Source organism: Eleutherodactylus coqui, chromosome 5 (assembly GCF_035609145.1).
Source record: "Eleutherodactylus coqui strain aEleCoq1 chromosome 5, aEleCoq1.hap1, whole genome shotgun sequence".
NCBI classification, from domain to species: Eukaryota; Metazoa; Chordata; class Amphibia; order Anura; family Eleutherodactylidae; genus Eleutherodactylus; species Eleutherodactylus coqui.
The window spans coordinates 15861788-15887886 of NC_089841.1; the positions used below are offsets into that span (position 1 = coordinate 15861788).

The window sequence follows — 26099 nt, forward strand, 5'->3', positions numbered from 1 at the left end:
TTATACTGCTGAGGTAACATGAGAGGTGCGCTGTGATTGGTTGCTATATATTATACCGCTGAGGTAACATGAAAGCTGCGCTGTGATTGGTTGTTATGTATTATACTGCTGAGGTAACATGAAAGGTGCGCTGTGATTGGTTGCTATATATTATACTGCTGAGGTAACATGAAAGCTGTGCTGTGATTGGTTGCTATATATTATACTGCTGAGGTAACATGAAAGCTGCGCTGTGATTGGTTGTCATGTATTATACCGCTGAGGTAACATGAAAGCTGCGCTGTGATTGGCTGTTATGTATTATACTGCTGAGGTAACATGAAAGCTGCACTGTGATTGGTTGTTATATATTATACTGCTGAGGTAACATGAAAGCTGCGCTGTGATTGGTTGTTGTGTATTATACCACTGAGGTAACATGAAAGCTGCGCTATGATTGGTTGTTATTAGAGATGAGCGAACGTACTCGTTACGAGTACTTACGCACCCGAGTACTGCCATTTTCGAGTACTTCAGTACTCGGGCGTAAAGATTCGGGGGGCACCGTGGCGGCACGGGGGGTAGCAGTGGGGAGTGGGGGGGAGAGGGAGAGAGGGCTCCCCCCTGTTCCCCGCTGCTCCCCCCCGCACCGCCGCGCCTCTCCCCGCCCCCCGGCGCCCCCCGAATCTTTACGCCCGAGTACTGAAGTACTCGAAAATGGCGGTACTCGGGTGCGTAAGTACTTGTTCCGAGTACGTTCGCTCATCTCTAGTTGTTATGTATTATACTGCTGAGGTAACATGAAAGCTGCGCTGTGATTGGTTGTTATGTATTATACTGCTGAGGTAACATGAAAGCTGCGCTGTGATTGGTTGTTATGTATTATACTGCTGAGGTAACATGAAAGCTGTGCTGTGATTGGTTGTTCTATATTATAATGCTGAGGTAACATGAAAGCTGCGCTGTGATTGGTTGTTATATATTATACTGAGGTAACATGAAAGCTGCGCTGTGATTGGTTGTTATATATTATACTGCTGAGGTAACATGAAAGCTGCGCTGTGATTGGTTGTTATATATTATACTGAGGTAACATGAAAGCTGTGCTGTGATTGGTTGTTATATATTATACTGAGGTAACATGAAAGCTGCGCTGTGATTGGTTGTTATATATTATACTGAGGTAACATGAAAGCTGCGCTGTGATTGGTTGTTATATATTATACTGCTGAGGTAACATATAAGCTGCGCTGTGATTGGTTGTTATATATTATACTGCTGAGGTTACATGAAAGCTGCGCTGTGATTGGTTGTTATATATTATACTGCTGAGGTAACATGAAAGCTGCGCTGTGATTGGTTGTTATCTATATATTTATAAACAAATGTATGTCTGTCTGTCTGTCTTCACAGCATAGCGTGACGGGTAAGCTAGTATCCTATTTAAAAAAAATAGTACTTTTTTTATTACTCATATCACCACATCCAAAAAGCTTTGAAAACTTAAAATAATATTAATTGCCAGAATTGCTGTTTTTTGGTCACCTTGTTTTTTCAGAAAAATGGAATTAAAGAAAGGATCAGAAAGTCCCATGTACACTAAGATGCTGCAAAAAGCCACGAGGTTATTCTGTTAGACCCATAGTAAAAAAGAGACGGGCTTTGGGGTTACACGACATTTGTTGGGGGATACACAGACAGCCGGATTCTGTGTGACCCAGGTCTCCACGGAGTATGTTATCAGGACCGGACCTGATATTGGGCTCTGCTTATTGGAGGTGCTCTGCAGGCCTTATAGGTATATTACAAACAGAATCTTGGGCTTGTATAGTATTCCTAATGGGCAAAGAAAAAAAGGGAAAACTCGAAATCTGGCTTAGCCATCGGTACATCTTTTACATATTCAATCCCCTCAGTTCCTTGTGACATGAGGGCAGTACCCTCAGGTGACAGGAGGGCATCCTGTTAGTCTAATTGTCTCTTGGTGCAGGTCTCTCGGACATCAGCATTCCCACCCTTGTGGTTTGGCTCAGGGCCCGAGGCTTCTCTCATATTAACCGGCACTGTCTGCCATGGGAATATGGCGAGACTGAATCTCATTCCTATATTTTTCAATCTATCATCCACAACCTGAGCTGTACATTTTCTCTGTATATGGCAATTATTTTTGTATACACTTTTATGATAATTTCTAGCCCAGGTGAAATACTTCTTTATTAGGGATGAGCGAGTATACTCGCTAAGGCATTACTCGCTCGAGTAATGTGCCTTAGCCGAGTATCTCCTTGCTCGTCCCGAAAGATTCGGGTGCCGCCGCGGGGCGGGGAGCTGCAGGGGAGAGCAGGGAGGAACGGAGGGGAGATCTTTCTCTCCCTCTCTCCCGCCCACTCTGCCCCCCGCCCCCGCTCTCCCCTGCTCCCCGCCGCAACTCACCTGTCAGCTGTGGTGCCACCCGAATCTTTCGGGACGAGCAGGGAGATACTCGGCTAAGGCACATTACTCGAGCGAGTAGTGCCTTAGCGAGTATACTCGCTCATGCCTATTCTTTACCAATATTACAAGCATCATTCTGTCTGGTCATACAGGGCTTCCCACTCAATTGGGGCTCCTCAGCTTATTTTATAAAGTGCTCAGATTTCAATGCTGACATTTTGTTTTTACTGAAGCCATCACTCCCCAGCAGCGGCCACTTACTGGGGGTGACAGAGTCAGAATCACAAAATTTAAACCTCAGACAAGAATGGTGCTATGCCCTTGACTACCTGGGGTCATATATACTATAGCTTAAAGGGATCAGGATGCATCAGTATATAAATTCTCATATAATTCTTTAAAGCTTACAGCCCCTTTCCCTCATCAGCTGCAAACCCATCTTACACGTAAATTTGCAGCTAATAAGGGAAATACTTGGGGATCCCCTCTGGGTCCAGTACTGTAATATGAAACCATTCACCATCCCAATCATGCATAGGGGTCATGTCATGTACCTGAGACATAAGGACTCCATTGACTATAGGCTGCTGGGCAGTAACCTCAGTGTTCAATTTTAACTCTTCTAATCTCTTTTTCCCTCTTCCACTGACTCTGGCACCCATCCATGGCTGCACCCGCTGACCCTACAGTATCAGCCTTAGTTTCTCCAGTCACTTCCTGAATGCACGTCACCCCAATCTCTTTCTCAGAAGGCATCTTTCTACACTTCTCCAGTCCAGCAACTTTTTGTGTATGCAAAAATGTACTGTCATCTGTTCCTTCTGTGTCTTTCTTGTCTAAGCTATTGAGACACTTATAAGTCAGTCTATTGCAGTCCGTGCATCCGACAGGGGAGCTTTCTGTCTCTGGGACTATCTGCCTAGTGGGCATTTGAACATATGCTTCCCCTTCACCCTCGTTTCCCAGTGAGCCTCCCATGATACACCTGGTTATTATTAAGTCTCAGGTGTATTCTGCAAATTCACCTAAAAATGTGATCACATAGGTGGAACTCCCCCCCCCCCACCCCCTCCACCCCTACCTTTGTCTGTCTCCAGCCTTCTGGGGCTGATACCACCCCAAGGCCGTTACGATAGGTCACTAGGCAAAGTTCAAAATCTACCTCCGTCTGTCTTGTACCCTTTGGGGCTGATACCACCCCAAAGTACTCAAGATGGATGATGACACAGATCTTAAAGGGCTCACTCTGTCTGGGGGGAACTCAACTGCTACTGCTATTCGTACACATATGTTATCATCCCACATTCACACCTTTATCCAGCTTCCTTAGCATATGCCCACAGCCTTTGGTTGTTTCCATGCCTTTTTATGTGTTGTACAATGTCAATTGCAGAGACCCATTTCTCTGCCTCCTTTTTGGATGAACGTTTACTCTGTGTAGCCCCCATCCTTTGGGTGGCTTGCAGAGACCTTCCTTTCTCTGCCTCTAATCCAATACCTAGTACTAGATTACTAATAGTCCTTGTTGAAGTGCAAAACTTTCCAAACAGTACTACTTTAAAGAAGAGCTTCTATCTTTGGCAACGCTGCTGCAAGGTGTGCCTTAATCTCAGAGTAAGGCCGCCTGCAGATGGGCGGAAATTCCGCGGCGGGATTCCCCGAAGAATTTCCGCCCGTACACGCCTGCATAGGACTGCATTACAATACGCAATCCTATGCAGACGGCCGTAAGAGCCCCACACAGAAACGTCACTCCCCGGCCGCCGGCTCCGCTCTGCGCATGTGCCGGCGGCTTGGCAGCCAGCACATGAAAGAGCCGGAGCTGCGGGAGCGGGTGAGTTCCGTGCTGCTCTCTGTAGGTGCTCGGGTCGGGTCCCACTGTGAGAATTCTCGCTGCCGGATCCGACCCGGCCGTCTGCAGGCGGCCTTACTTACACATTCTCTGAGGTTTTCTGTGCTGGAAGACCCCTAAAACCTACAACATTCCTTCTATGGCATAGAAAGCACACAAACACTGCCTGCAGAATTATCACAACAACAAGCAGCCAGTCAAGATCAATGCCGTCCAATCTACGCATTTAAGCTGTTGTTCCAACAGGACCAATATGAACTGGATAATATTTTCCTCCAGCAGGCTTCAGGGTATTCTGTAGCTTCCAAATTGTATAGTGTGCACACATCATCGACCAGATCAGACACAAGTGCGCGTCTAAGCTGAGTCTGCCCTACAATGTGTAGAGCCTCAGGCTTTATTGTAACACATAATACCAGCCCTTTTTTGGGCGTGCAACAGATTACATCAGTAACATATAGGATTCTCATTTGTCGGATCATATAGAATCCCCCCTCCTTCCTGCCCACCTTCTCTCAAGTCCAGTGTATAAGCAACTACCATGATGAAATTATGCAGTCATTAGCCTCTATAGAGTCAAATCACTACAGCTGCGTAATACATCTAGTTTATTACAAATCAATAGACCTTTTACGCTAACTAATCATCATGTCTATCACAAATATATGTTCCTCACATAAAATTAGAGAACATTCATTACAGGAGAAATCACACAGACTCCTGAATATACAAACTCACGCACTACACAGATCGGACATTCTTCTCACTCGATATGTCCCTGCCAAAACTGATGTGTGTCTTGTCCCCATCCACGTCAGACTCATTGGGTGGCCCTAATATAAGACAGTTTACACATATAGCGTGCTCTGGCCTGCTGCGCCTCACATGGGTCCCAATGAGAAACGGCAGAGCTCCTTATCCAAACAAACTGGGCAGCTTTTACCGCTGCCACTTCTCGCAGCCTCCCCCGTTAGAGGCTCATCAAGTACTCTCAGAATCATACTCCTTAAAAGATAAGTTGAGCACATGTAAAACATCAACATTCACTGGTACACGGCAGATTGCATCACGTCACACACCAAACTACAGAACAGGGAGCAGAGCTCAGGAGAAAGGCAGTAACACAATGGTTACTTACCGTCGTCTTCCTGTGTCCTGGTCTCCGTCTCTGGAGCGTCCGTGGCTCGGGGTGCTGTTGTGATGCCCACATTCTCCACCAGAAACGGTTGCGGCAAAAAGCCACTAGAAGGGAAGCAAGGTGTAACCAGAGAATGACATCATATGACGGAGGAATATTTTTCTGAAGTCATACTTGTGTGGGCTCAGTTATTTTATTCCTCCATCATATGACGTCATTCTCTGGTTACACCTTGCTTCCTTTCTAGCTGCTTTTTGCCTCAAAAATACCAACAACTACAGCTCAGCCTGCAAAATACAAGGAATCACACAGATCGAAAAATAAAAATGGGCAAAATAGAGCTCTCGAAAATGCAACAGTAGAAAGCACCATGTTTGAACGCATGTCTGCAAGCCACCATTGAAATGAATGGAAGCGTTTTACTGCAATTACCGCTGCGTTCAAAATGCTGCAGTAAAAAGCACATATGTAAGAGTTGGGTCTAATGACACAAAAGGAAATTTTTTAAAAGTCATTTTTTTTCAACAAAAGCAAAAAACTTTATAAATTTGGAAGCGCTGTAGTCTGACACAGAGAATAAAGTAAACATCATTTTTACCACACAATGAATGACATCAGTACAACTATAACAATGGTAGAACTTTTTCAATGCTAAACAAAGGAAAGTTTTTTTTTTTTAATGTTTCTCAATTCATTATACAACACATTAAATAACATCATTAAAAATGACAGTTTGTCACTAAATAGAAGCCTTCATCGGGTTAGTTCTGTGAAAAAAACTTGTGAAAAGTCTTGGGTCTCCTTCACACGGGCGACACTGCATCGCTGCAAGAAAAGCGCAGCAATATTGCATCGCTGGTCCATGCAATATCGCTGTGTCTTCTATTTTGTAGCACTACAAAGTCGCGCAACTTTGTATTGTAGCATCACATGCAAGGATTTTTGAGGGTGGGGGGGCTTGAAATAGTGGTCCTACCCAGAAAAAAAGCTGTAGCTAAAGAGAAGAAAAAAAGTATACATCACCTCTGCCGCACTGTTCGTGGCGCCGCTGCAGCTTCTCCCCGAGTCCCGGAACTTTTTCATGTCTTCATCTTCTGGCCAGGGATTGAAAAATCCCTGCCTCCTGGAAGCGCTGGCTGTGATTAGCTGACGCTTAGCCAATAACAGCCAGTGCTTGATGAATGGCTGTGATTGGTTCAATCACAGCCATTCATCGAGCACTGGCTATGATTGGCTAAGCATCAGCCAATCACAGCCAGCGCTATCAGGAGGCGGGGACTTTCGAATCCTGGCCAGAATAGAAGAAAAAGATCAGTGCCGGGACTCGGGGAGAAGATGCGGCCAGGCTGACAGTGCGTCTAAGGTGATGTATGTGTATTTTTTTTCTGCAGTTAGGGCTTAGATTATAGCTTTGACAGTAGCATTTGCTACTGTCAAAGTTGCATCGCACCACTTGAAACCCGCATTTTTCTGCGATGCGATGCAACAGAGAGGAAGGCTCCATAAGGAAACATGGGCTACAAAATCTCGCGAGTCTCAGGCATATCGCCGGACCCGCAAGGTTTTTGTGTTGGATTGTTGCATGCTGCAAAACATTGCATGTGTGAAGGACCCCATAAGAAAGCATGGCCTTTTCATACATGCGATTTGTAGCATTGTAGCAATGCTACAAAATTGTGTGACTTTGTCGCCCGTGTTAAGGAGGCCTTGTACTTCCCCCAACTACAGGCAGCATAATATCCTGACCGGCGCCCACATTACAGACATCTACAGTATGTTCTCTGGGACACTGCGGGGTTATACATGAAAAATCATCCAAAACTTTGCAAGAAATGTGGAGAAGAGTCACTGGGGCGGGTCCCTGCTAATCTGGTCACATTTGGACTGGCTGACAATATCGAACAACTAGGCATCATAAAACTCCTGATAAAGGACTTACATGGTTTTATATTGGCTCATCTTCTTTCCATTCAGGTCGTACAAAATCTGATCTTCTGATATCTTCTATATAACATCATATTCCAGATTCACCGTTCAGGATGGAGGAGGACAGAAAGAAGATGGTGAAACGCATATTAAATCTCACCGTAGAAATACTCTTCGAGTTTAGTGGAGAGGTGAGAGATTCTGATGATGTCACATTACATCATTCTCATCTATAATAATAACAGATGATGTCACTGGAGAGGGGAGAGATTCTGATGATGTCAGATTACATCATTCTCATCTATAATAATAACAGATGATGTCACTGGAGAGGTGATGGATTCTGATGATGTTATTACCTCAATCGTATCTGTGGTAATAACAGATGATGTCACTGGAGAGGGGGGGGGGATTCTGATGATGTCACATTACATCCTTCTTATCTATGGTAATAACAGACGATGTCACAGGAGAGGTGATGGACTCTGGAAATGTCTGTAGTAATATTTATTAATGTCTCCCCACATACAGGATTACACACTAGTGAAAAAAACCTCTAATGATGGCAGTCGGGCCCCTGTGTGTGATGGGCAGAGAAAACCCTTGAGCCCAAACGCGGGGTCCACACCTCACCCCCTGATACATGAAGACATCCATGTACAAAGGATTCTAGAACTCGCCAACAAATTGATTGATCTTCTGAATGGAGAGGTGGTGATGCAGGGAATGCTGGGACATTATATATTATAATCACTGGAGGCTTCTGGGTGATGACTGTATATTGTGTTGTCAGGTTCCTATAAGGTGTCAGGATGTCACTGTCTATTTCTCCATGGAGGAGTGGGAGTATTTAGAAGGACACAAGGATCTGTACAAGGAGGCCATGATGGAGACCCGCCTGCCGCTCACATCACTAGGTAATAGACAGGACTAAATGATCATGCATATCTTGCTGATACACTATTTATATTTCTTGGTTGTTTCTTTTGCTCTTATATGTCTTGCATGCTAATATTTTTATTGCTCCCTTGGATGTTTTTGATATCTTGCATGTGGTATATCTTTTTCTACCACCGTAGGTAAATTTGATAAACAGTTAGCCTGTTTGTATGTGAAAGCCTCAAAATAGCGCTAGACACTCTCAGGTGTGTTAGGGATATTCCAGGGACCCCTCAATATGTTGCCGAGTTCCAAATTAGTAAAGTGTTTCAGGCCTGGGGAAGTCAATGTGACACAGACAGACAGGTTGTATTCCAAAGAATTCTAAAGTTTATTCTAAAAACATAGACATCTCAGCCATTCGCAGACCTCCTCAGCAGGAAAACAAAAGACTCAAGGGAGTGGGCTCTATACAAGGAAGTCTTTGTGGACATCTGCACCAGATGTGGTGTGCCAGACATGGATCTGATGGCATCAAGGCTCAATAGTCATCTTCTGCTCTTCATGATCCACAACCTTGGTGGTGGACAACTTAGCAATCCGATGGAACCAGTTCTCCTTCCTGTATACTTTTTCCCCAACACCTTTTATTCCGCAGCCTCAATAAAGTCAAGATCGAGGATGTTAGAGCAAATAAATCTATTTACTATCCGATATGCTTCCGGAGTCCAAATTCAGTTAGAGGATAGCCGAACTTGGGAAATAACTTTCACCACAACACCACTGGACATGATCAACAGGTATCTATTTATTGATTGACGGGCAGCAGTTTTTATAGAGGCACATGCTTTGATTACAATGATTCAAGTTTATTATAATTCATTTATTACCATTGGTCAATAAAACATAAACACAATAAGAATGTGCAAGATAAGGAATTTAACATCTAAAATGCCAAACAACCGCAAGCAAGTGCAGTAGAATCATAGGTGATTAGTTATAAGTTGTTTTGGAGGGAATATTTTGGAACATATGTGAACAGCGAAGAACATGTTATCTCTACACGGGGACCAGTCTTGAGACCTTTTCATTATCTTCTGGTATCTTTGGCCTCGGCTGTTCACTCAAGGCTTTTTGAACAAATCACATCATCCTTGGTATGCTGATCTTGTGTTCTTACTGGTTGACACACCCTGTGCCCTGCTACTCAGACAGGATCTTCTGCAGCAGGGCCAAACTCTTCTCCCATATTTGCATATACTATGTTTGACAGTGTGGCTATTGAATCCGCAGACTTGAAAGTGCAGGAATTCGCAGACCCCGTTGTCTGAACTATGCTCTGGGCCAGGAGCATTTTTGTAAGCTGTAAAAATAAACCTTTATGCGCTGCATGAACAGGAAGAATAATGAGGGAGGAGCAAACATCTTTCATGTGGACCTCCATACTGTGGTTAGAGAAGAGGTGCAAGCCATGAAGGCAGATCCCCAGCCTGCCCAAACCACTTAAAAGACCTTGCACCATGAGTATAGTTTCATCTGAATCTGAGTGGTCTGATGGTGCATTATTGGATAGTGAATATTTATAAGACTTCACTATACTCCTTGTGAAAGAAGACAGGAAATATTACTTTTCTAAAATTAATTTAGAGGAATTAATTAAAGCTGTTAACAGTACAAGGGGGATTCAAAAAGTCAGGGAGCCCAGATCAATACAGATGAGATGGGGAAAGGTCGAGAACAGGTTAACTCTCTCAAGATAGTTCAAAAGGAGACTCCTATATAATTCAGAGGAGACAAGTCTATGGACTGAAATACCTAAAGTAGGTTCACGTGTGACTATAGCAACCAGAAATACCTGCCTTCTATTTGAGGACTTCTCTCAACTACGGGAATCTATGGACAAAAATGCAGATTTATTACTTAAGAGATCACGGGAAGCCACATCTAGCCTGGTGGAGGCTAATGTTGCAGCCACATCCATGGCCAGAGCTATGCTTCTCTGTCTCACAAGACTGGAGGACAGTCTAAAAGAAAGAACCTCCAGGGAAGAGATATGCATGGGTATTTCTTTACTTTAACCCCTTCCGGCTCCAGGACATACCGGTACGTCCTGGGAGCCTGGTACTTCCCGCAACAGGACGTACCGGTACGTCCTGGGGATAGCGCGAGATCACATATGATCCAGCGCTATCCCGCAGCGGGAGCCGGCTGTCAGTCACAGCCGGCGTCCCGCTGCAACAGCAGGGGGGCATCGGAGATGCACCCCCCCGCTGTTAACCCCTTCCCTGCCGCGATCTAAGTAGATCGCGGCAGGGAAAGAGTTCACAGAGGGATCGCGCTCTCTCTGTGTCTCCAGCCGGCTATCGCGATGTCATCGCGAGAGCCCGGCCTGTCACCATGGCAACAGGACGCCAGACACTGGCGTCCTGTATTGCCTGTGCCTATAATCGCTGTACAAGCGATAAGGCATGGCAGAGCAGTAGCTCTGCCATGCCTTATGACAGCGATCATAGGCACAGTGCTGCAAGTCCCTCAGAGGGACTCGAACAGTGTAAAAAAAAGAAAAAAAAACGTAAAAAAAAGAAAAATGTAAAAAAAAATATTAAAAAAACCCCTTTTTTATGCTTTTTCTAATGTTAGCATAAAAAAAGGGGAAAAAAATATGAAAACCCCACATATTGGGTATTGACGCATCCGTAACGACGTGTACAAAAAGTTGAACATGCTTTTTATTTTGTACGACAAAAAGCGTAAAAAAAAACGCTAAAAAACAGAGGCAAAATGCTAATTTTTAGCATTTTGCCTCACAAAAAATGCAATAAAAGTGATCAAAAAAGCCGTACATTCCCCAAAATAGTACCAATAAAAACTGCAGCTCATCTCACAAAAAATAAGCCCTTATAGAGCTCCGTACATAGAAAAATAAAAAAGTTACAGGACTTTGAATGCAGCTATAGAGAAAAAAAAATATTTCCAAAAAAAAGGGGGTTTTATTGCAAAAAAGTGTAAAAACCTAAAAAAAATATAACAATTTTGGTATTGTTGTTACCGTACCGACCCGCAGAAAAAATTTAGTGTGTCATTTATGCTGCATGATTAACGCTGTAAAAAAAAGAAAAAGAAATCTATGGCAGAATTGATGCATTTTCTCTCCGTTATCATAAAAAAAAAAAAAAATTACGATATTGTCTATGTACCCAAAAGTGGCACCGATAAAAACTACAGATCGCCACGCAAAAAACAAGCCCTTATATGGCCGCGTCCACGGAAAAATAAAAAAGTTATGGCTTTTGAAAAATGGAGATGGAAAAATACCAAAAAATCGCTTGGTCCTCAATGCCAAAATACGCGGTGTCATTAAGGGGTTAAAAAAGCGTCCGGCTTCTTGGCGGATGCATCCGTAGAATCCCCCAGGATTGCTGCAAGAAATGCAAGTCTGAATAATGCCTCTATGAGGGCTTTATGGCTGAAAGCATGGAGAGTGTATACTATGTCCAAAAAACATCTATGCAACATCCCCATTCGGAGTGAATATTTATTTGATGCCAAATTGAACAAAATCCTGGAAAAAGCTGGGAAATAGATCCCTCTTAAAGACCTGACTACCTGCAGAGACAGATCAGAGGTAAAGGAAAATCGTGCAGATGGTCTTCTCCTAAGGGAAGGAAAGGTAAAAAACTTCCACTCCCATTCCCACTCCAAATAGCCTCTGAAGTCAAACAGCCAGTGGGAGGCAGATGGCTCCTATACTATGGGAAATGGCCTCTGATTTCTGATAATGCATGGGTACTGCCAATAATCCAGCAGGGTTATAGGATAGAATTTTACTCACTATCACCTGGGAGATCTGTGATTACAACTAATCGGTTCATAAATTTCCACCAAAGAATACAAGGGGTGAAGGACCTTTTATGGATAGGTGTAATAGTTCCTCTTAGTGAACAGGAAAAAGCTTACTTTTCAAAAATATTTCTAGTTACCAAGCCAAAGGCATCCTCTGGAAATACTAATAAATCTTAAAGGAAATGTAAAATGGAAACCATTAAATCTACTCTATCTCTGATAAAGCAAAACAGCGTCTTATGTACCTTAGATTAAAGGGTGCTTATTACCATATACCAGTCCATCAAACTAACCAAAAATAGGTCTGCAGTTCAAATGGACTCAGACATTCACTATTTTCAGTTTGTGTGTCGGCCTTTGGTCTGGCAACGGCCCTGTGTTTACTTTCCAAAATAAAGATAGAGCCAATAGCTCACCTCAGAGGTCAAGGGTTAATATTGTCCCATACCTGGATGATCTGTTAATTATAGCAGATGATAAACCTACCATGTCAACTGATCCGACCCAGACGATAGAGCTTTTGTCAGGTCTGGGGTGGATAGTAAATGAATAAAAAATCAAGTCCGACTCTGAACACTAAGTATTTCTTGGGGTACTGCTGGATACAGGTTCAGGCTGCCTTCACAAGATCATATATACGCAGCTATTTACCTGTGTATATACCCCGGCCATCTGATAGAATGCATTGAATCCAATGCATTCATTCAGATAGCCTGGTGTATATACGCAGGTAAATAGCTGCATATATATATGTTTGTGTGAAGGCAGCCTCAGGAAGATGATAGAATTAAGAGATTTACAAAGAAAAAGCTTTTTACCTATTAACCCCTTAATGACGTGGCCCCTTTTTCTTTTTCCATTTTCGTTTTTTCCTCCCCCCTTCAAAAAAATCGTAACTCCTTTATTTATCCATCTACGTCGCTGTATGAAGGTTTGTTTTTTTTCGGGACGCGTTGTATTTTTTAATGGTGCTATTTAAAGTACCGTATAATGTACTGAAAAACTTTTTTTAAAAATTCTAAGTGGAGTAAAATAAAAAAACAAAATGACATTCCGCCATCTTTCAGTGCGTCTTCTTTCTACGGCGCACAAACGGCAACAAAAGCGACATGATAACTTTATTCTATGGGTCGGTATGATTACTATGATACCAAACTTGTATAGGTTTTTTCTTACTATACTACTCGTTATTTTTTTTCAAAGATATTTAATTTTTTTCAATTACTTTCTGCGGTCATTTTGTGCGCGCAATAACTTTTTTATTTTTTTGTCGACATAGTTGAGCGATGGCTCGTTTTTTGCGGGATGTCCTGTAGTTTCTGATAGTACCAATTTGGAATACATACGACTTTTTGTTCGCTTTTTATTGCATTTTTTCTGGGAGACAGGGTAACTGAAAAAGTACATTTCTGGTGTTCTTTATTTTATTTTTCGGACGATGTTCACCGTGCGAGAAAAATATTGCGCTACTTTGATAGTTTGAACTTTTACGGACGTGGCGATACCAAATACATATTTTTAATTTATTATTTAGATTTTTTAATAATAGATATGGCAAAAGGGGGGGGGGATTTAAACTTTTACTTTGACTTTTTTTTTCAATTAAAATAACTTTATAGATTTTTTTTTTTACATTACTTTGAAGTCCCCCTGGGGGACTTTAACATGCAATGCTTTGATTCCTCCTGCAGTATGACGTAATTACGTCATACTGCTTTTTGACAGGCAGTGTATCAAGCCACCCCACGGGGATGGCTTGATAGGCAGTCTGGTAAGGCAGCCCTGGGGCCTTTCATTAGGCCCCCGGCTGCCATGATACCTGCACGGCTCCCCCGATCTCACCGCGGGGGGGCCGTGCAGAACCCCACGAACATCGTTCGGGGAATTTAAATGCCGCTGTCAGAATTGACAGCGGCATTTAAATGGTTAATAGCCACGGTCGGCTATTAAACAGCTGACGCCTGCACTGTATGAAGAGAGGTTGCCACGCAACCTCTCTTCATACATACCCCGCCGCTCCATGACGTACCGGTACGTCATGGAGCGGGAAGGGGTTAAAGAAGCTATACCAAACCACTAAGTTCAACACACAGGAGCATAGGAAATATAATTTTATTAGAACTCGTTGCAAAAATAATAGTATGCAGTGTCCATACAAGCAGGTTCATACAATCTGGTAATATATCATAAAAGTATAATACAAAAACAATATAAACAGTGCAATCCAACCCTATTAAACACCTAAAGAAAACACCAGACCTTGTGTCTCACATCACCTACAGGGAACAAAAAAAAGAAATAATACTGTTGGTCCATGGACTGAACAATGAAACAAAAATGATCATACTCCAATACCGTGCCAGTCAGTAGTATACTCCAGATACGAGAACACCTAAGTCACCTGATATTATATTTCGCAAGTCCTTTTAACATACAAATGATATGATAAAAGTATAATAAAGCAATATGAATATAGATAGTGCAGTCAAACCTTATTAGGCACATAAGAAAAACACCTGACCTAATATCTCACCTAAATAGTGGGCAAAAAAGAAGATAAAAACATAGTAGTGATCGCAGCATCAGCATGCTCAGGCGGAACAATGAAGCAGAAGTTAGCATACTTTTTTTTTATAGAGTCTAATATTGAATACAGTATTTCAGTATATTCTATTATATGTGATGCATGCAAAAAGTAAGTGCTAAAAGTGGCAAAGTGCACCCCCACAAGAAAACAGTGACAAAAGTCAACAGTGTAATAGTCTGCAGAATGTGGTATACACGGGTACTTGCATATTTGCAAAAGGTTTTTTGAGTGTCAATATTCCAACACACAACACATTTTCCACATGCCTTGCATTCCCAAGGAGGGCCTCCGTTCCCAAAAATATGTTCAATTTGCCAAGCAGAAAGGGCCGTGGTGTCCTCTGATTTTGAGTCTAACAGTTCAGACCTCGATTCCTTTACCATGCTGGGCCCAGTAAACTGCCCCAGCATTCACCAGTTACAACTGGTGGCCTGGTTACTGAGGGGCAGAGATTAAGGAACATGGGGCAGTTGTGGATACTCTTATGGCAAGTAGAAAAAAGGCAACATCTAAAAGTTATGCCACAGTGGCTTACATTTTTTTTAGTTGTAGTAAAAGTGATATAGTTTTCTAAAATCCAAATTTTAATGAAATACTTTAGTATTTCCTACAAAAGAGATGGCGGAAAGGGCTGAGTTGGGGAACCCTAAGGTCGCCTGCACACGAGCAGAAATTCCGCGGAATTTCCGCTGCTGGAAGCCTGCATAGGATTGCGTTAACAAACGCAATCCTATGCAGATGGCCGCAGTTTGGCCGTGCGAAATATCGTGCGGCAAACAAATCATGGCGTGCTCTATTTCTGTGCGGGGCTCTGCGAGCGGTGGATGACATAACAGTAAAACAAAAGCAATGGTAGAATTTTTTTTTTCAATTCTACACAATGGAAAATAGTTTTTTTTTTTTAAAAATAAATTGCACCTCTCATTATACGGCACATTAAATAACATCATTAAAAATGACCTCTTACCACATAATACAAGCCTTCATCAGCCTGGTTCTGTGATAAAGGGAACCTGTGAGGAGTCTTACACTCCTCGAACTACAGGCAGCATAATATCCTGACCGGCGCCCACATTACAGACATCTACAGTATGTTCTCTGGGACACTGCGGGGTTATACATGAACAATTATCCAAAGACCAGAAAGGAATGTGGAGAAGAGTCATGGGGGCGGGTCCCTGCTGACCCGGTCACATTTGGTCTGCCTGTCAATATCTAACAATTAGGCATAACAAAACTCCTGCTAAAAGACTTAGGGCTCAGCCGCACTAATTTTTTGTGCGCATAACTGATGCGTTCAAAAAATCGCGTGACCTAAGCTGGCGGCACGACGGAAACAAATCCTGCTAGTAGCATTTATCTGCAAAAAAGAGCTCGGTCACACGGGCGTTTTGACGCTCAAAAAGAGTGCTGCCCGCTATCCTCTGCCACAGCTGTGCCACATCTGTCACAGAGGAGCGCAAAGTTCTCCTATTAAATTCAATGGAGCCGGCAATACAGTAGTAAAAAAAAAATTATTCTCACCTCTGTGCAGCTGCCGGGACTCAGCTGCTCTCAGTAGTATTCAGCAGACGAGGATTTAAAATCCCCGCCTGCTGAATGGGCTGCCTCTGATTAAATAACAGCTGAGAGCTGCCTCTAATTGGTCCCTGCTCTCAGCCAATCAGAGGCAGCACTCGCCCATTCATATTGGCTCATCTTCCTTCCTTCCAGGTTCTACAAAATAGAATCTTCTGATATCTTCTATATAATGTCATATTCCAGATTCACCGTTGAGCATGAATGACAGAAAGAAGATGGTAAAACGTATATTAAATCTCATCGTAGAGATACTCTTCGAGATTACTGGAGAGGTGAGAGATTCTGATGATGTCACATTACATCATTCTTATCTTTGGTAATAACAGATGATGTCACTGGAGAGGTGAGAGATTCTGATGATGTCACATTACATCATTCTTATCTATAATAATAACAGATGATGTCACTAGAGAGGGGAGAGATTCTGATGATGTTATATTACCTCAATCGTATCTATGGTAATAACAGATGATGTCACAGGAGAGGGGAGAGACTCTGATGATGTCACATTACATCATTCTTATCTATGATAACAGATGATGTCACAGGAGAGGGGAGAGATTCTGATGATGTCACATTACATCATTCTTATCTATGATAACAGATGATGTCACAGGAGAGGGGAGAGATTCTGTTGATATCACATTACATCATTCCTATCTATAATAACCGATAATGTCATGGGAGAGAGGAGAGATTCTGGATATTTATTAATATCTCTCCATATATAGGATTACAAAGTAGTGAAGAAGACCTCTAGTGATGGCTGTCGGACTCCTAAGTGTGATAAATGGGGAAGGCCCCTGAGCCCAATCACGAGGCCCCCACCTCACGCCCTGATATACGAGGACAATAATGTACAGAAGATTCTAGAACTTGCCAACAAGATGATTGAGCTGCTGCCTGGAGAGGTGACGCTGCAGGGAATGCTGGGACATTATATATTATAAGCGCTGGAGGCTTCTGGGTGATGACTGTATATTGTGTTGTCAGGTTCCTATAAGGTGTCAGGATGTCGCTGTCTATTTCTCCATGGAGGAGTGGGAGTATTTAGAAGGACACAAGGATCTGTACAAGGAGGCCATGATGGAGACCCGCCAGCCGCTCCCATCACCAGGTAATAGACAGGACTAAATGTTCATGTATATCTTGCTGATACACTATTTATATATCTTGGTTGTATCTTTTGATCTTGTATGTCTTGCATGGTGAAATATATCTTGATTTCTTTGATGTCTTTTATCTTGCGTGTCGTATATCTTCTTTTACCACTTTAGGTAAATTGGATCAATATTTGGCCTGTTTGCATGCTAACCCATTTATTCTCACCATGGAATCCACTATAAACCACATGCCATGAGTAAGGATCCACGGAGCTGAAATGCATTGAGTAATCTAATGAATTTTGCGCATTCAAACACAGTTTACAGCACTGGGAGACCGTACTTCTCATATTGAATCTAAAATAGAAGCTCACAATAAGTTAGTGGATATAAATAATGCCCTAGAGGGGAGGTAGGCACTGAAATTGAATGTGCAGTTTTAGAAGATCGGTCTTGCTAAAGACGTGTGATTTTGCTGCATACATGATAATCTTTATTTGTATAGCGCCAACTTATTCCGCTTGAGTCGGCATAACCAAAATGAGATGAAACTGAGCAACTTGCAGAATATCGTACATATTTCTTTGTTGCGGTCCTTCCAGATACACCTGAAACTGATCTGTTAATAGACAGCATGCACCAAATACCAAAACCTAAATCACTGCCTGCATCAACTCCAAGAGATGTTATCACCCATTTACATTTCCATCATTTTAAGGATAAACTGACGTTAGTGACTAGGAATATACACCATCTCCCAGACAGATTAGAAGACCTTTCCAAGTTTACTGATCTACCTGCGGCCGCTCTGCCAAGACGTCGCAAATTAGCTAAGCCACGAAAATTCTGTGTGCCAACAATATCCCGTACAAATGGGGGTTTCCTGTGGAATTAGTAGCCACAAGAGAGGGGAAGAAACTAGTTTTTGACTCGCCTGCTTAGCTGACAGCTTCTCCAGGACTGGGGACTCTCAACTGCTCCAAATTCACATAGAGGAAAGCAAGCTGAGACTGGAAGATGAATGGGGGACAAAATCCACCCCTAAAAGATGTAAATGATATCATTTAGCTTTTTATTACATTTTTTCTCTGAGATAGGGTGATCAAAAAAGTGCATTTCTGGCGTTCTTTATTTTTTTTTTCGGACCACGTTCACCCTGCGGGGTAAATGATGCATTGCTTTGATAGATCGGACTTTTACGGACGCAGCGATACCAAACACGTATTTTTGGTTTATTATTTTGATTTTTTTTTTTGCAAAAATGGCAAAGTGCTTTTTAACATTTATTTATTTTATTTTTTTAATAATAATTACTAAAACTTTATTGATCTTTCTTTTAGTCCTCCTAGAGGACTACAACCAGCAATGCTTTGATCGCTCCTGCAGTATGACGTAATGCTATAGCATTACATCATACTGCTTTTTCACAGGCAGTCTATCAAGCCACCCCACGGGGATGGCTTGATAGGCAGTCTGCTAAGGCAGCCCTGAGGCCTTTGAAAAGGCCCCCAGCTGCCATGACATCTGCACGGCTCCCCCGATCTCACCGAACATTGTTTGGGGGATTTAAATGCCGCTGTCAGAATTGACAGTGGCATTTAAAGGGTTAATAGCCGCGATCATCCGTCTGGCCGATCGCGGCTATTGCCCGGGGATTCAGCTGTAATAAACAGCTGACATCCGTGCTGTATGGAGGGAGATAGCAGCGCTATCTCCCTTAATACACGTCCTGCAACGGCAGGATGTAAAAACACTATAGGGCCGTTACTAAGGGGTTAATATAAATTATACTACAGGAGTCATTTATGCCTCAAACAAAAAAAACGGACAATATTTTATTGTGTTTTTTTTCAAGAAAATCAACCATTAAACCATTAAAAGAACGTCTCTGTCCTGATTGCAGGAGATTTAACAGAGTTATGTGGCCATCTCTAGACTCATCTGCTTCTAGTAAACAGATCAACCCACCGATTTATATCAACTGACACAAAAATAAAATTTTCTTAATATATGGACGTTGCAAGACCTTTTTTCACACACAAGACCTGCGCGCACATATATGTTTTTCACCGATACTACACATTGAATCAACAGACTATCTTCTAAATTTTATATAACTAGATTGACCCAATGTTCGCCACTAGAGATGAGCGAGTATACTCGCTAAGGCACATTACTCGAGCGAGTAGTGCCTTAGCCGAGTATCTCCCCGCTCGTCTCTAAAGATTCGGGGGCCGGCGCGGGTGACAGCTGAGTTGCGGCGTGGAGCGGGGGGAGAGAGGGAGAGAGAGATCTCCCCTCCGTTCCTCCCCGCTCTCCCCCACCGCTCCTCACCCCTCGACGGCCCCCGAATCTTTAGAGATGAGTGGGGAGATACTCGGCTAAGGCACTACTCGCTTGAGTAATGTGCCTTAGCGAGTATACCCGCTCATCTCTATTCGCCACACAAAAATAAAATGTTTTGAAGGAATGGTTGTAAAAGTTGTAAGAACTGATTATTTGAATTGGCAAGGACTTCAGGATAAACTACATTTTCAGTCTACCAACTTCCATCTGAGCATACGCCTTTAAGTGAATCTAGTTCTACCAATATCACTTGCTGAACTGTGAAGGCTTCAGCATTCTTCATGCAAGTGTTAAACTCTTCAAACAGTATGTTGCCATGTCCCCAAAACAGGGAAGACTGTGTGTCCAGTATGTCAACCTTATGCCATACTGACGTTCAAACTCTAGGATCCATAGACAACATTTGCCAGCATTGTTAGGCCCTGAACTTTCGAGCTGAATGGAGCCATGACCACTACAGGCTGTGTTGCCAGAATGGAAAGGTCATATTGAAAACATTCCCAATCCCTTGTGCAGGGCCTTACAATGTTGCCACATGTTGTCCATGAATCCCAGAGTTTGAATTTCAGTATGGCGTGATGTTTACCTACTGGAGGCACGCATTCACTTGCGATTATAAGCTGTATGTTGTCAAGTCAAGGATTTGGCTTGAACTGTTTGCTGACCATGGCTTGGTCTTCCACGTTTTGGGGACATGGCAACAGTCAAACTGGTAAGCACTTGATATGAACGTCGCATAGCAACTCTTGACTCTCCCAAGAGGAACTGTTGGCTGAAATGTAACAGTGCTACTAGACTTAACATAGGAAGTTTGACCCGGCCTGACAGTCTCCTAATGTATCAGAATCCAATTTTATGAATTTACAGCGGTGGTGAGGATGTAACAAATCTAATGACGCCAAAATCGTTTACGAATGGTCACACAAAGGTGTCAAAATGTGGTGCAAAAAAAGAGCCTGTAGGCTATCTTTATTAGAGATGAGCGAGTACCTGCCCGCTCGGGAGCAAAGATTTGGCTGACGGCGGCGTGCGGGGAGCTCCGGGGGAGAGCGGGGAGGAACGGAGGGGAGATCTCTCCCCCCCCCCCCCCCCGCTGACTGCCGCAACTCACCTGTCACCCGCACCGAACCTTCACTGCCGAGTGGGGAGATATTCGCTAAGGACAATGTAAACCAGTGCTATGGAAAATAAAAGCCAGGTATTATAGTAAAAAATAAATAAAGTGAGCGGACTATTAACATCATATCTCTAACCTGGAGCCGCTAACGCTAAAATATATTAAAATGTTATCACACAAAATGAAAAAATATTCAACCCTCAAACTGTATTGAATACTATAGATAATGCCCATGCTTCACTTTATAATCTCCAGGATGACCCATCATTTTTACAACCAACACTTAGAATCCCCAGAGATGTTACATGTAATGATTATTGCTCCCTAAACCATGGAAAATCCCAGATAGACCTAGAAACTTCCACCCTATATCATTACTTAACACGGCCTTAAACAGATATTCAAAGATTTTATGCACAAGGTTGCAGATATTTTACCTACTCTGGTTTTTCAAGATCAGGTGTGAGTCTCAAACCTCCCCTTCATCTCCAAATTACTGGAACGTCTGGTCTACTCCCGCCTTACTCGCTTTCTCTCTGACAACTCACTCCTCGACCCCCTCCAGTCTGGTTTCCGCTCTCTACACTCGACCGAAACTGCCCTTACAAAAGTAACAAATGACCAGATGACTGCAAAGTCGAGAGGTGATTACTCCCTACTAATCCTCCTTGACCTGTCTGCTGCATTTGACACTGTCGACCATAATCTCCTTCTCACTATGCTCCACTCCATTGGTCTAAAGGATACTGGTCTCTCCTGGTTCTCTTCCTACCTCTCTGACCGCTCTTTCAGTGTTGCCTTTGCTGGTTCTATCTCTGCTCCACTACCTCTCGCTGTTGGGGTACCCCAGGGCTTGGTCCTTGGTCCCCTTCTCTTCTCTATCTGTACTGCCCCAATTGGACAAACCATCCACAAATTTGGCCTCCAATACCATCTCTACGCTGACGACACCCAACTATACACCTCCTCTCGTGAGATCTCTGGACCATTCCTCCAAAATATCACCGACTGTCTGTCCGCTGTCTCTAACACTATGTCCTCCCTTTTTCTCAAACTAAACCTCTCTAAAACTGACCTCCTTGTCTTTCCACCTTCTAACCGACCTCCCCTCAACATCTCCATTCCAGTGTCTGGCACCATCATAACCCCCAGACGGCATGCCCGATGCCTTGGGGTCACACTGGACTCTGACCTTTCCTTTTCCCCCCATATCCAATCCCTGGCCCAAACATGCCACATGCACCTCAGAAATATTGCTAAAATACGTCCGTTCCTAACCACGGACACGCTAAAGACGCTCGTGGTTGCCCTCATCCACTCCCGGCTTGACTACTGCAACTCGCTACTCATCAGCCTCCCCCGCACTAGACTCGCTCCACTCCAATCCATACTAAATGCAGCAGCTAGGCTCATTTTTCTATCCAGTCGTTATTCAGACGCCTCTGCATTATGCCAGTCGCTGCATTGGCTGCCCATCCACTGCAGAACTAAATTTAAACTCCTCTACCTCACTCACAAAGCTCTGCATGGCGCTGCGCCACCATACATCACCTCCCTCCTGTCCGTACACCACCCAGCCCGCTCACTCCGATCGGCTAACACACTCAGACTAAACACCCCTGTAATACGAACCTCACATGCTCGCCTTCAGGACTTCACCAGAGCAGCACCCATCCTCTGGAATGCTCTACCCCAAGGCATCCGGACAATTCCTGATACACGAAATTTCAGACGTGCCTTAAAAACGCACCTCTTCAGGGAAGCATACCAAATCTCCTGATCTAGTCCTTCACCCCTCCCTATGGTGCTCCACCCTGTTTGCCTTTTAAATTTCCTATTGCCAGTGTTCCCCAACCCCTGCACCTCCTGTACCACCCTCAACCCATTTGTGTCTAACCCAATGTATCTCACATTGTAATTGTTGCAATTGTTGTATTGTTTTGCATTTATCCATGCCTGAAAGCGCTGCGGAATAAGTTGGCACTATACAAATAAAGATTATTATTATTATTTCTTAAGGATTGGCACCGGTTGATGGCACACGTAGATTTGGAAACACTAGTAACTTTATCGAGAAACTCAGATGCCTTCTCTGCTTCTTTCCCTCAATGCAGGAAAGTTATTTGACCGAGTCTATGGGGGATACCCAAGTGAAACTCTCCTCAAATTTGGGATATCTGGAGTGGCATATGACTGAATTATGGCACTATACTCTGCCCCATCTGCTGCTGTAATAACCCCAGGATGTACCTCTAAAACATTTAATATCTCCAACGGCACTCTGATGTCTGTAATCACCTTTAATATGTTCTCTGGTCTCGGAACCCAAAGCGGAATGTGTAAGGAGCGCAAAAGATGTATCTGGAATTACTATAGGGGAAAAGGAACAGAAAATCAGTTTGTTAGCGGACAACACAATTCTAGCCCTTACTAACTCAGAATCCTCTTTACCTGCAGTGTTAGAGACACTAAATAAATGTAGCAGCAGACCTTGTTACAAGCTAAACATCACTAAATCTCAAATTCTCAATTCTCTAGGTATTGGACTCCTTACCTCTTTAGGGGGTAAACTATCCTTCCCATCCTGAACACTATTTGTTTATAATTATCTACAATTATTCCAAGATCTTGAGCATGATCTAACCATTTTTTTTAAATATGAACCATTGTGGGTCGGCAGGATAGCAACCATCAAGATGCTAATAAATCCATGAATCCTATATATGTTTAGGGATCTCCCTATCGCTGTTCTCACCTCCAGAAACTACAAAAAATTCTTAATAAACATGTTTGGAAAGGACAACGGCCCGGGTGCAGCCCACACTTTTTGGCTGGGTCCACACGGGACTGATTGGCAGTGGAATGACTGCAGCAGGCCTCCAAACTCACACCATTTGGTGCATATATTAAAGCTGGTTTTATCGTGTATTTCTGTGCAGATATCAACTCATCATTGAGAAGAGGTGAATTCTGTAGCAGAGCCAGATTCAGACAGCGGAATCCCATACAGAATCCGCCCCTGATCGCAGTCAGTGACTCCTGCGGATGGGCCGTCCAAAGCGCTGGTGCACATGCGCAGTACAGATTTCCCTAAGGCGGCAATGACGCGGAATCCGCGGCCATTCAAAAAATTGACATTCTGGAATGGCCGCAGGTCAGACGGCTTCCATTGACTTCTTTAGAAGCCATCCGTGCAGTTCCCGCATAAAAAATGGAGCATGCTTTGATCTTTTTTTTCCTCCATGAGCGGAAATTGCTATTCATTTCTGCTCTTGTGTAGGTAGCAGCAGATCTCCATAGAAAGTAACTGGTGGTATTTGCTGTGGATTCGCGGTGCAGATGCCCGCCACAGATTCTGCAGCATTTATCCAGTCGTGGGCAGGAGGCATCCAGATGGGCAGGACTATTAGAAACAAAGCACTTGTTTATCTTGTGCAGACATTTAAAGAGGTCCTGAGGACTCAGCCATGGAGCAGTGGTCTGTCAATTTGACCTCACGCCAATAGCAGTCAAGTGGTCTACCTACATTGGCACCACACCACTGCTAGTGGCCTAACACCAGTAGCTACTGTTGCTAGCTATGAGGTCAACTGATTGTAATCTGTTTTGTTACCATTGTTCCTGGTTACTAATTGTATTTTGCTACATGACTTGTAATTTGTTTGGAAATCTCTATCTAGTAATTTTATAAAATACCAATATATGTTTTTTATTTAAAAAAATAGTGAAATAAGTTTTATTCTTGGCAGATGACGGTACCGTGAGCTCAGAGGGACTTCTGATATCTGCAGATTGTAAAGCAGAAGATTGTGGTATCACACAAGCTACATATGAAGAGCCTGCCATTATCCCAGATGTGCCCACAGCCCTTCACAGCAAAGATCCATCATCTGCTCCTCTTATACAGGTCTCATCTTCTGATTCATCACCAACTGATGAGCAGAAGAAAAGTTACAACAGGGGAAAACATCAGGGACCTCATACAGGGGAGAAGCCGTATTCATGTTCAGAATGTGAGAAATGTTTTACTAAGAAAGAATGGCTTGAAAGACATCAGAGAAGTCACGCAGAAAATAATACATTTTCTTGTTCAGAATGTGGGGAATGTTTTACAACAAAGTCATCTCTTGTTTTACATCAGAGAATTCACACAAGAGAGAAGCCCTTTTCTTGTTCAGAATGTGGGAAATGTTTTGCAAAGAAGTCATATCTTGTTATACATCAGAGAATTCACACAGGAGAGAAGCCCTTTTCTTGTTCTGTATGTAGGAAACGTTTTGCAGTGAAATCATCTCTTCATAGCCATCAGAAAATTCACACAAGAGAGAGGAGAGTTCCTTGTTCTAAATGTGGGCAATGTTTTACACTGAAACCAAATCTGATTATCACTTAGGGAATTCATACACATAGAAACCATATTCGTTCACAGTTATGAAAATAATTTATCCGTAAGTCAGATCTAAGTCTACTTCAAAGATCTCACAGAGGTAAGCATTTTCATTTTCAAAAATTTACAACTTTTTAAACATCAAAGAACTCATACAGAGTGGAAGTCATTTTTTATAAAAAAAATACAATAAAATGCCATACAGCATTCTCTTGCAACACAAATGATCTAACTATCAAATCAGATAGGATGGGTTAATGTAGCATCAGACTGTGCAGTTGTCCAACTAGATTACAGCTCTGTTCATAAGTGTTGGATTTGCTGCAGAGATTTGCTATAATCTCTGTAGATAATACCTAATAAATCTACCACCTTTGAACATTCCTGTAGGCCCATTTACACAAGACGACTGTCGGGCAAGTGATGCCCTACACTCGTCCGTGTGTTTCCTTGCTCCCGTGCTGTTGCATGGAAGCTCCCCCGCCTGTCTCCATTCACTTAATACAGCGGCCGTTCAGTAAATCTTGTTATTTGTATAGCGCCAAGTTATTCCGCAGCGCTTTCAGGTAATTTTTTATTTATTACCCCCCACCAAGCTGGGTACTCATTTTACCGACCTCGGTAGGATGGAAGGCTGACTTGACCTTGAGCCGGCTACCTGAACCATGCGGGGATACTGAACAGATGCTATTTACACTAAATGATGAGCGATGAGTTCATCGTCCATCATTTGTACTGCCCCTGATGGCTGCTCTGTGAGTGAGCCAGCAATACTAGGTCCTGTGTGACAGCATGGGAGCAAGGACATGTAGGGACGAGTGTCGGCATCGTTTCCCCAACTATATCCAACACAGATAACCCGCAGCACTCCCGAAGATGCACATTGATGCGGAGGTATTTTATATATGCAAAGCCACTCATGGGACCA

The 26099-nt window shown here is 43.0% G+C and overlaps 1 protein-coding gene across 1 annotated transcript in view; it reads left to right on the forward strand.

The window, feature by feature from the left end:
• LOC136628982 (zinc finger protein 182-like) overlaps window positions 1-26099 on the forward strand; it is a 259616-nt gene that overhangs the window by 36987 nt on the left and 196530 nt on the right. The window contains exons 7-9 of the mRNA XM_066605066.1: window positions 16402-16490; window positions 16950-17129; window positions 17212-17335. Coding sequence (XP_066461163.1) covers window positions 16402-16490; window positions 16950-17129; window positions 17212-17335 — 393 coding nt within the window. The remainder of the gene's footprint in view (window positions 1-16401; window positions 16491-16949; window positions 17130-17211; window positions 17336-26099) is intronic.